At 42.2% G+C, this 12,422-nt stretch overlaps 2 protein-coding genes across 9 annotated transcripts in view; one reads left to right on the top strand and one right to left on the bottom strand.

The window, feature by feature from the left end:
- Positions 1-12,422, bottom strand: part of PCDH11X (protocadherin 11 X-linked) — a 727,311-nt gene that overhangs the window by 232,831 nt on the left and 482,058 nt on the right. The gene's annotated exons all lie outside the window — the stretch shown is intronic.
- Positions 3,405-5,244, top strand: LOC133753517 (nuclear pore complex protein Nup50-like). Its single transcript, XM_062184197.1, is given in 2 exon segments — positions 3,405-3,816; positions 3,819-5,244. Coding segments are annotated over 2 exon segments (1,368 nt in total). The 5' UTR covers positions 3,405-3,665; the 3' UTR covers positions 5,036-5,244.

The following is a 12,422-nucleotide window of genomic DNA, read 5'->3' as shown; positions in this document are numbered from 1 at the left end:
ATCTGTGCATCTAAATGTGATAAGATCAATGCTAGTAAAATGGTACAGTCTTATCTGTAGCACCATCTTAGGCTCTGACCCTGTCGCCATTTTTGTACAATAAGCTTCATGCCAAGCCCCTCTGGCTTACTAGAAATCAGGTGACCAAATGGCCCAATCATAAGTGTCAGCTCCACCCCCACCCTAACGGGATTTGTCACTCCCACTTCCTTACCTCTGCAAAGCTGTATAAGACCTGTTCTCCCCATATAGGCTGCTGTTCTCTCTGTGCATGGGAAGGCAACCTGTTGGGTTTCCCTCACCCGACAATAAACCTTTTTCTAACTGCAGTGTTTGGTGTGTTTTGTGGTGGACTTCCTTTCAATCATCTCATTCACAAAATCTGTGTTTGCACTAGGATCCAAATCTAAGTGATTAACCTCCTTATATATCCAAAATTACTTAAATTCTTTTTTTAAAGATTTATTTATTTATTTGAAAGTCAGAGTTACAGAGAGAGAGAGAGGAGAGGCAGAGAGAGAGAGAGAGAGAGAGATCTTCCATTCACTGGTTCACTCCCCAATTGGCCACAATGGCTGCAGCTGCGCCAATCTGAAGCCAGGAGCTATTTCCGGTCTCCTCTGTGAGTGCAGGGGCCCAAGGACATGGGCCATCCTCCACTGCTTTCCCAGGCCATAGCAGAGAGTTGGATCAGAAGTGTAGTAGCTGGGACTCAAACCAGTGCCCATATGGGATGCTGGCACTGCAGGTGGCTGCATTACCCACTAAGCCACAACGCCAGCCCTACTTAAATTCTTGTGCTCAGGAACAATCAAATCACCCATACACCCCTCAACTAGCATTACTGTGTCCACCTATACTTCCCTAGTTTACATACAGTATGTCAATACCTCTAACACACTATGTTTATGATCTATCCTTTAGGGTAACAGAGGTTTTTATTGTTCTCGTTCACTGTAATACACTCAGTGACTTGGACAATATCAAGAATTTAGCAGGTAAAAGGCTATATATATGTGTGTGTGTGTGTGTGTGTATACAATTAAAGTGTGATTTCGTAATTTTTTAAGGACTGATATTTGTAAAAGAGTACCACGCCTGAGTTAAGTGACATATCTAAGGAATATAAAGGGCATAATGAATGGAACTTCTGTTGTGTGCTTTAACTAAAGAAAACAAGTTTTGAAGGTCGGCGCCACGGCTCACTAGGCTTATCCTCCATCTGCGGCACCGGCACACCGGGTTCTAGTCCCGGTCAGAGCGCTGGATTCTGTCCCGGTTGTTCCTCTTCCAGTCCAGCTCTCTGCTGTGGCCCGGGAAGGTAGTGGAGGATGGCCCAGGTCCTTGGGCCCTGCACCCACATGGGAGACCAGGAGAAGCACCTGGCTCCTGGCTTCGGATTGGCGCAGCGCGCCTGCCGCAACACGCTGACCAGTGTGGCCACTTGGAGGGGTGAACCAACGGAAAAAGGAAGACCTTTCTCTCTGTCTCTCTCTCTCTCACTGTCTAACTCTGCCTGTCAAAAAAAAAATTTGAAAGTTGTATCTTCTTTTTTTACTTGCATCATTTCAATAATGAATAAACACATAGAAATGCTAAACAAACAACTAGAAATTATCTTTTGGATCTCAGAAGAAAAGTCATCTACACTCTAAAAGGTCATTTCCAATACAGGAAGCATATGAGAACAGAGATAATTATTTATTAAAAAAACTAACAGTTATTGATTGCTAAAACTCAAGAAGTATTTTTAAAACTGAGAAAATTGAAAATAGGATAGAAGGGGAAGATGGGGTTCAAGAATATAACATGAAGTAATTAGACAAGTTAAAAAATACTGACAGTGTAGGATGTCAGCTGGTGATGTTAGCAAAATAATGAACTCCAATGTTCAAGGCTTTTATTTTTCTACAGAAAAATAAGTAAACGACATCCTGACCAAAGCTACTTTCTGAGAATTTCAGAAAACAATGAAGATTCTGCAGCAAGATAATGCCCAAACAAGAAAAAAAACACTGTCCAAATGGTAGAAAGTTTCATGGCATTTTACTTCCTTTGTCCCATCCTCTCACCAGCACTGTAGTTAAAAGGGAGTTGTTACACAATTACCAGTGCCCTCAGGAAGGAAGATAGAGAACTTGTTTCCAACATTGTCTTGACTGGGACCAGATTCTGTCTTGCTTGACCCATTGCACTGACGGTAATAGTGGCATAGTTTGGCTATCAACTTGAAGTCCAACAAAGTAGTTGTGGGCACCAGGGCATATGAAAGCTTTAGGGGTGCTTCAGAGATGCTGCAGAGTCAAGGATGCCTTGGGAAAAGAGACTATAGACAGAAGAACGCAATAGAATACCTTAGACCCTGAAAAAAAGCAGGAATGAGCTCTCAGGGACATTAAGACATTTAGAAGCAGCAGTGTGTATGGGGAAAGGGAATAGAGAGGACACAGGGCAAAGACATGTTGAGAAATGCCTGAGAGGACCTTGCTCATTCAAACCAGGCCTATTGGTAAAAGGTTTCCCCTGCATGGAGCCAGTCCACAAAGACTAGATTGTCCAATTTGCAACAAAAGATCACAAGATATACAAAAATACAGGGAATCATGGTCCATTCAAAGGAATAAAATAAATCTCTAGAAATAGACTGCAAAAAATAAGACTTTGTACTTATTTGATTTTAAAACAAGTATCTTAAATATGAGCAGTGAGCTAAAATAGAACACAGAAAACTAAAGAAAATTAGGAAAATGATACAGTAACAAAATGAGGATATCAACAAAGATAAAATAAATTTATAAAAAAGAACCAACCAGAAGTCTGTAACTGAAATGTATAATAACTGAATTGAAAAATACTAGAGGGGATTCATAACATCTCAGGCAGGCAAAAGGAAAAAAACAATAAACTTCAAGAAAGGTCATTTGAAATTACTGAGATTGAGAACCAAAAATTAAAAAAAAGAAGAAAAATGAATAATTCTGAAAGGATTTATGGGTCATCAGCAAACAGATCAATATATGTACAAAGGCATATCAAAAATATTTGTGGAAATAGAATTAAAAGATAAGTTTATTTTGGTGGAAATTTTTTGAAATTAATATGTAATTTTTTCATAACAAATATGCATTTTCCATGAACATACCAAAATAAACTTATGTTTTAATTCCATTTTCCATGGATTTTTGAAGTACTCTCATATTATGGCAGTTAAGAATGAGAAAGCCTGAAAGAGGCAACAATTATTTGAAGAAATAGTGGCTGAAAATGTTTAAAATTTGAGGAAAGACATTAATATATAAATAAAAGAAACTCAACAAACTTCAGGAAAGATAAATCCACAGACCCATATAGATACACACTATCATCAAGCTTTCTAAAGACAAAGACTGACAAAATCGGAGTTACAAGATGGCGTCGCGGGGCGCGTCGGGGGCTGTTATCCCGGCGGTCTCAGGCTGAAGAGCCGCTATCCCCTCGCTGCGGGGCGCGGAGAGACGAGGCCCCGGGGACATGGTGTTTGGGACCCCCGGCCTGCTGACCACGACGTCCTCCGAGGCTCCCGGCGCACCGGAAGTGACCGGGCAGCGACCGCGACCTGGGCCCCGCTCGCCGCCGCGCCCACGACCCAGCGAGAGCTGCGGCGGCCGCCGGGCAGGATCGAAAAAATGGCCAAAAGAATTGCCGAGAAGGAATTGACAGACAAGAATTGGGATCAAGAGGATGAAGCTGAAGAGGTGGGGACGTTCTCAGTGGCCAGTGAGGAAGTCTTGAAGAATAGAGCCATAAAGAAAGCAAAGCGTAGAAATGTTGGATTTGAAATGCTGGAGGGGCCTTTAAAGGATTTAAAGGCTTGGTGGTGCCTTCCGGAGGAGGAGGGTTTTCTGGCTTTGGTGGAGGCCCTGGAGGGAAGCCCCTAGAAGGACTGTCCAATGGAAACAGCACAAGTGCCCCTCCGCTCACCAGCGCAAAGGCGGCAGCAGAGCCCAAGGCGGTCTTTGGTTCTGTGACTGCAAATGGCCCTGCTGCTTTGCTCGATAAAAAGATTGCAAATCCCAAAACGAACGGCGACAGCCCGCAGCTGCCCGCCGGCCTGGCGGCGAGCGCGTACCACAAGCAGCTGGCGGCCCTCAACTGCTCTGTTCGGGATTGGATAGTGAAGCACGTGAACACAAACCCGCTCTGTGACCTGAGCCCCATCTTCAAAGACTACGAGAAATACTTGGCAAATATTGAACAGCAGCGTGGCAGTAGCAATTCCGAAAATGAAATGAACAGAATGTCGGCTGAAACACAGCCTCCTTCCCTGTTTGATTCAACAAACGTAGGGCAAGAATCCGCATTTTTGTTTCCTGGCAACAAAATTGAGGATTCGTCCGACAAGAAGATGGAGGTCGCGTCTGACAAGAAGGTGGAGACGCCACTGGCAGCGACAAGTGCCTCGTTTAGTTTTGGCAAGAAAGTTGATAGCTCTGTTTTGGGCTCCTTGAGCTCTGGTGCCCTGACTGGATTTTCATTTTCCCCTGGAAACTCCAGTTTATTCAGCAAAGATGGTACCCAGAGTAAACCCGCTGCTTCGCCATTTTCCACTAAAACGCTAGAGAGCCAAGCAGAAGGTGGCAGTAATGAAAGCAAAGGAGATGAAGAAGAGAATGATGAGCCGCCCAAAGTAGTAGTTACTGAAGTGAAGGAGGAAGATGCTTTTTACTCCAAAAAGTGTAAACTATTTTACAAGAAAGACAATGAGTTTAAGGAGAAGGGTGTGGGCACGCTGCATCTGAAGCCCACAGCCAATCAGAAGACACAGCTGCTGGTGCGGGCCGACACCAACCTAGGCAACATACTGCTGAATGTGCTGATCCTACCCAACATGCCCTGCAGCCGGACAGGGAAAAACAATGTGCTGATCGTCTGCGTCCCCAACCCCCCCCCGGACGAGAAGAGCGCCAGCACGCCGGCAACCATGCTGATTCGGGTGAAGACAAACGAGGACGCCGACGAACTGCACCGGATTCTGCTGGAGAAGAAGGACGCCTGAGCCCCGCCCCCGGCGCCGCCTCCTGCTCTGACGTCCTCAGCACAGCCATCACTTCAGACTGCTGTGAGGACGATCGATAAGGCCAATAAACCTTGGAACGTTCCGTGTCAAACCGTGTTCTCCCCTCTTGAGAACCACTGCGTAAAGCCACTTGAGTGACGTTTGGGGGAATATTTTTAAATGTTCATCTCTTTATTAAACCAACCATAAGTGAAAAAAAAAAGACTGACAAAATCTTGAAATCAGCGATAATAAACAACTCCCATACATGAGATCCTTAAGATTACCCATGGATTTTTCAGCTGAAACCCTTTTAGACCAAGAGGCCTTGCAATGACATAGTTAAAGTACTAAGGGAGAGAGAAAGAGAAAAAAAGAACATGTCAATGGAGAATTCTATAAACACCAAAACTGTCCTGCAAACTTGGGATATTGGAAATTCACATTAAAAAGCAAAGGAAGTTTAGTTCTGTCCTACAAGAAATGCTAATGTTAAGTGCTTCAAGGGAAAATGAAAAGATGCTACACAGACACTCCAAGCCATAAGAAAATATAATCAGGTGAGATAAATAATAGGCACACATATATTAAAATTTTATATAAATACATATATTATATTTTGGTTTGTAATTATACCTTAATTATTTTAAAACCTAAAGCATAGAAATAATATAAATGTATGTTCATGAGTACACAATATATAATGATGTAACTTGTGGCATAATAGCATCAAGTGATGAATGGAGCTATATTGGAGTAGAACTCTTGTAAGAAGTTTAGGTTAAGATTTTAGGCTGCTGAATGCAATCTTCATGGTAACTAAACATAAAAAATATCCATAAAATACACATAAAAGAAAATGAAAAGGAAATCAAAACATGTTGCTACTAAAAAGAAAATAGACACAAAGAAAGTCAATACCTGGAAAAAATTAATAACATACAGTAAACAACAAAATGGCAACAGTGATGAATTAAAAACTAGAATTCCAGTGTATACTATCTAGACAATACTATTTCAAAATGTGATTTGTTTAAGTTGAGAGAGAGAGAGAGAAAAGCACACATCTATCTTCTATTTCATTCCCAAAAGCCAGCAATGACCAGGGCTGGATTGGAGCCAAAGCCAGAAACCAGGAATGCAATCCAAGGAGCCAATTACTTGAGTCATCACAGCTGCCTCTTACTGTTTGCATTATCAGGAAACGGAGGCAGGAGCCAGAGTTGGTTCCCTAACATGGAACATGGGTGTCATGAGTGGTGTCCTAACTACTAGCCTAACCATTGCCCCAAACTCACTTTGTTTTTTTTTAATATATATTTATTTGAAAGTGAGAGTTGGGGCTGGTGCCGTGGCTCACTTGGGTAATCCTCCGCCTGTGGCGCTGGCATCCCATGTGGGCGCTGGGTTCTAGTCCCAGTTGCTCCTCTTCCAGTCCAGCTCTCTGCAGAGGCCTGGGAAGGCAGTGGAGGATGGCCCAAGTGCTTGGGCCCCTGCACCCGCATGGGAGACCAGGAGGAGGCACCTGGCTCCTGGCTGCTGGCTTTGTATCGGGGTAGCTCTGGCCGTAGCAGCCATTTGGGGACTGAACCAATGGAAGGAAGACCTTTCTCTCCGTCTCTCTCATTGTCTGTAACTCTACCTGTCAAATAAATAAAAAAAAATCTTAAAAAAAAAAAAAAAAGAACGGCTGGTGCCGTGGCTCAACAAGCTAATCCTCTGCCTTGCGTCGCTGGCACACCGAATTCTAGTCCCGGTTGGGGCACCGGATTCTATCCTGGTTGCCCCTCTTCCAGGCCAGCTCTCTGCTGTGGCCCAGGAAGGCAGTGGAGGTTGGCCCAAGTGCTTGGGCCCTGCACCCGCATGGGAGACCAGGAGAAGCACCTGGCTCCTGGCTTCGGATCAGCGAGATGCGCCGCCCGCAGCGGCCATTGGAGGGTGAACCAATGGCAAAAAGGAAGACCTTTCTTTCTGTCTCTCTCTCTCACTATCCACTATGCCTGTCAAAAAAAAAAAAAAAGTGAAAGTTACAGAGAGGGAGACACACACACACACACACAGAGGGAGGGAGAGAGAGAGAGAGAAAGAGAGCTTCCATTTCTTGATTTACTTCCCACATGGCCGCAATAAAGACAAGAGCTAGGGCCTGCACCATGGCTCACTTGGTTAATCCTCTGCCTGCAGCGCTGGCATCCCATATGGGAACCGGGTTCTAGTCCCAGTTGCTCCTCTTCCAGTCCAGCTCTCTGCTGTGGCCCGGGAGGGCAGTGGAGGATGGCCCAAGTGTTTGGGCTCCTGCACCAGCATGGGAGACCAGGAAGAAGCACCTGGATCCTGGCTTCGGATCAGTGCAGCGTCAGCTGTAGTGCCCATTTGGGGAGTGAACCAATGGAAGGAAGACCTTTCTCTCTCTCTCTCTCTTTCTCTCTCTCTCTCTCTCACCGTCTAACTCTGTCAAAAAAAAAAAAAAAATACAAGAGCTAGGAGCTTCATCTGTGTTTCCCACATGGGTGACAGGAACACAAACACCCAGGCCATCTTCTGCTGCTTTTCCCAGGCCATTAGCAGGGAGCTGGATCAGAAGTAGAGCAGCCAGGACAGGAACTGGTGCCCATATGGAATGCCAGCATTGCAGGTGGCAGCTTTAACACATTAGGCCACAATGCCAGTCCCCTCCCCCCGCCCCCCCCACACACACACCAGACTCACTTTATATCTAAGGAGACACATAGATTGAATGTGAAAGAATGGGGAAAGATATTCCATGAAAATAGTAATCAAAAGAGAGTAGAGATGGTTATAGTAATATCAAGTAAAATAGATTTCATACTAAAAACTGTTACAAGAAACAATTCATCAGTAATACGTAGTTATTATAAATATATGAAGATACTTCAAAACGTTTTTGTAGTCTCTCTCTCTCATTATCCACTCTGCCTGTCAAAAAAAAAGTTTTTGTAAAATGGAATTCAAATGTAAGCTTTTATAGGTGCAAAAAAAAATTTTTTTTTGACAGGCAGAGTGGATAGTGAGAGAGAGAGAGAGAGACAGAGAGAAAGTTCTTCCTTTTTCCCGTTGGTTCACCCTCCAATGGCCGCTGCGGCCGGCGCTTTGCGCTGATCCGAAGCCAGAAGCCAGGTGCTTCTCCTGGTCTCCCATGCGGGTGCAGGGCCCAGGGACTTGGGCCATCCTCCACTGCCTTCCCAGGCCATAGCAGAAAGCTGGCCTAGAAGAGGGGCAGCCGGGATAGAATCCGGCACCCCAATCGGGACTAGAAGCCGGTGTGCCGGCGCCGCAAGGCGGAGGATTAGCCTGTTGAGCCACGGCGCCGGCCGCAAAAATTTTTTAAATCCATGTACATAAGAGGGTCTCCAAAGAGTTTGTGAAAACACATATTATGAAAAAAAAACACATATATGCAACATATATTAAATACAAACCAAACATCAGAGCTCCTAAACATATGAAACAAACACCAGCAGAATTGGAGAGAAACAAGGGGGCTCTATAAAAATAGTAAGAGACTTCAATATATCACCTTGAATAATGCATAGAAGTATCAGAAAGAGCATCAATAAGAAAACATAGGATTTCAGCAACACTAAAGATCCAATGGACCTAACAGACCTGTACTCAACACTCCACACAATAGCAACAGAGTACATATAGTTCTCCAAGTACACATGGAAAAATTTCCAGGATAGACCATATATTTCACCACAACACAAAAACTTTAATAAGACTAAAGTAAAATAAAACATATTTTGCAACCCTAGTGAGATGAAACTTGACCAAAGAAAAAGAAAAACTTGAAAATTCATAAATAGGTGGAAGATAACATACTACTAAACAACTATTGGTCAAAGAAGAAATTACAAGGGAAATAACAAAATATTTTGAGACAAATGAAAATGAAAACATAACATACAAAACCTTAGGAGATACAGAAAAAAAAGTGCTAAGAGGGAATCAGATTGCTTTAAATGATTCCATTTAAAAGAAGAAAGATACCAAAGCCATAATCAAAATTTACACCTTAAAGAACTAGAGAAAGGACAGGCTAACTCCAAGGAAAGCAGAAAATGGGAAAAATAAAGATTGAGCACAGATAAACAAAATAGAAAATAGGAAAAAAATAGAAAAATTATAGGGATTTATAAAAAATTATTATTTTTTATTTTATTTTTTTATGTTTTTTTTAACTTTTATTTAATGAATATAAATTTCCAGTGTACAGCTTATGGATTACAATGGCTTCCCCCTCCCATAACTTCCCTCCCACCCACAACCCTCCCCTCTCCCGCTCCCTCTCCCCTTCCATTCACATCAAGATTCATTTTCAATTCTCTTTATATACAGAAGATCAATTTAGTATAAAGATTTCAACAGTTTGCACCCACATAGAAACACAAAGTGAAACATACTGTTGGAGTACTAGTTATAGCATTAAATCACAATGTACAGCACATTAAGGACAGAGATCCCACATGAGGAGCAACTGCACAGTGGCTCCTGTTGTTGACCCAACAAATTGACACTCTAGTTTATGGCGCCAGTAACCACCCTAGGCTGTCGTCATGAGTTGCCAAGGCTATGGAAGCCTTCCAAGTTTGCCGACTCTGATCATATTTAGACAAGGTCATAAAAGAGAGAGTGAGGATAGTAACCAATGATCCTAAGAGTGGCATTTACCAGGTTTGAACAATTATACAGCATTAAGTGGGGAAGAGGACCATCAGTACACACAGGTTGGGAGTAGAGCCATTGGTGGTAGAGTAGAGGTTATGATTACAAAGGAATGAGGCCCAAGTGTGCTAGACAGGGTCTAGAACAAAGGACAGAGTCATTATTAGATGTGCTAAGAAAGGTGCTGTCTAAGCTACAATTAAGTTTTCTGATTGAGAGGCAAATAGAACCTGATAGAAGGGGCTTGATAATAATCTGGTGGGCTTTAGGCCTTGTAAGTTAAGAGGCCCAGACCTATCTATCTCTTCACATGGGGTATATCCTAAGGGAGGTGTGAACCTCCTAGGGGAAGGCACCCTGTTGACTTTCATTACTTGGCTGGCCTGGGAGGAGAGCTGGCCAGGTAAAGGCAGGGGGCATCTCTAACAAGAAATTTACAGTTCTGCCTCCAATGTTGCTGACCCTACTTGACCTCACCCTCAGCTCCAGTGGTCACTTTGGAAGTTGGGCTGAGTGAAGGGCTTTTCAGCTTAGAGCCAATAAGATCTGTGGCTCTGACCTGGGCATCCTTCGACTCCAGGGCAGGTCCATTTCCAGTGATCCAACTCTTGGAAGAGCTGCCAGGGCTCTTCACAAGCTGACTTCTGCTGAAGCCCAGGCTTACCACATTGCAAGCCACTGCAGTGGACTGGCCTGTTGGGTCTCCTTGAGGGCAGATCACTGTACAGATCAGCCATTAATAGGCCTGCCACCCATTGCTTCTGATGCCGAGCTTTCTTTTCCTCCTGGTTTGTGTTAAAGCAGACCAGAGGATGCAAGTCAAGGGAGTGCCCGTGTCCCATCTCTAATCTTCGGTGTCCTGAACTACAAGTCTATAGTCACAGGCATGTTCTGTAGTAGTTTTTCTAAGGTAGACAATGCCCATGAGGAAAATTATATTCTCACTTTAAAACTTTCAGTCCCTTTTGTCTGAAAGGGAGGTTTTTTCTACTTACTATATACTTCGCTGATGGCGAAGTGAATCTAGCTATGAGATTATTATTTAAATTCTTATTTTGGCTATGCTATTACAGAAAATTGTTATCCATCTCTTTTATAAGGTCTAAAGATTAAATTGTGCATCCTACAGATTCCTTCATAATAGAATTAGTTTCCTACCTTGAAGAGAATAGAGAAATGAAAGAACACGTTGGGCTTAGAATAGAGAAATGAGGGAGCAAGTCCTAGATCGCTTGCTGACAATAGCAATATTACATGAATACTTAGCAAACCGTTTCAACCATTAGATAACAACTTAAGAAAACATTTACCAGAAGGTCCAATGCCTTCTATAAATTTTAAGAATCATGTATTTCAAAACACCTCTTCAATATCTAACATGGTTTGTTAGCCAGTAAAATTAAGCACAACCATCTAAAATGTTTTTAGTTTCTTTCTACCAACAAGTTTAAGACATATGATACACAGATTCAGGTCCCACAAATTAAAATGTATCTTTGATTGATTTTAGCAGCTTAAATTTATGGACAATCTTATCTATAAGCCATTTAAAATAAAACTCTTAATAAAATTTCCCCATGTGGACATACAATATGTACACACATATAATATAGCATAATAGACCAATATAGCAATTTTAATAATAGCTTTTAAAATCTTTAACTCTTTTTGTAGATTTCCAATTGATTTGAATTGCTTTTTGTTTTTAGATTACTTTAACACATTGCTTTAACAGAGAGTCAGAGTTTAATTCTATGTCAAAGAGAAATTGAGCTTCCTGTGATCTTTTGCTGTGAGGTTTCCTTCCTTTACCTTCTTTCATATTGGTGACCATGTTTCTGTGTTTCTGTATGTAACACATCTTTAAGCATGTTTTGCAGGGCAGGATGAGTGGCAACAAATTCTTTCAGTTTCTGTTTGCTATGAAAAGTGTTAATTTCACCTTCATTCACAAATGAGAGCTTTGCAGGATATAATATTCTGGGCTGGCAGTTTTTCTCTCTTAGTACCTGGGCTATATCTCGCCATTCCCTTCTAGCTTGTAGGGTTTCTGATGAGAAGTCTGCTGTGAGTCTAATTGGAGATCCTCTGAGAGTAATCTGACGTTTCTCTCTTGCACCTTTTAGAATCTTTTCTTTATGTTTCACTGTGGTGAGTTTGCTTACAACGTGTCGTGGTGAGGATCTCTTTTGGTCATGTTTATTAGGGGTTCTATAAGCTTCCTGTACTAAGATGCCTCTGTCCTTCTCCAAACCTGGGAAATTTTCTGCTAGTATCTCGCTGAAAATACCTTCTAATCCTTTCTTCCTCCCCATGCCTTCAGGAACTCCTAGAACCCGAATGTTGGGTTTTTTAATAGTATCCTGTAGATTCCCGACAATATTTTTTAGATTTCTAATTTCTTCTTTTCTTTGGTTTGCCTGTTTCCTTTCCTGTTCTCTGTCTTCTAAGTCTGATTCTCTCTTCTGCTTCGCCCATTCTGTTTTTAAGGCTCTCTAATGTGTTTGTCATTTGATCTATTGAGTTCTTCATTTCATTGTGGTTTTTTGTCACTATCACAGTTTCATGTTCTACTAGTTGTTTCATTTCATTTTGATTCCTCCTTAATATTTCATTTTCATGAGAGAGATTTTCTATCTTGTCCATTAAGGATTTCTGTAGTTCAAGAATTTGTTTTTGAGAACTTCTTAATGTTCTTATC

The sequence above is a fragment of the Lepus europaeus genome, chromosome X, assembly GCF_033115175.1.
Source record: "Lepus europaeus isolate LE1 chromosome X, mLepTim1.pri, whole genome shotgun sequence".
In the NCBI taxonomy this organism is placed as follows: domain Eukaryota; kingdom Metazoa; phylum Chordata; class Mammalia; order Lagomorpha; family Leporidae; genus Lepus; species Lepus europaeus.
Note: the sequence above shows the minus strand (reverse complement) of the source record. Positions and strands in the feature narration are given on the sequence as shown.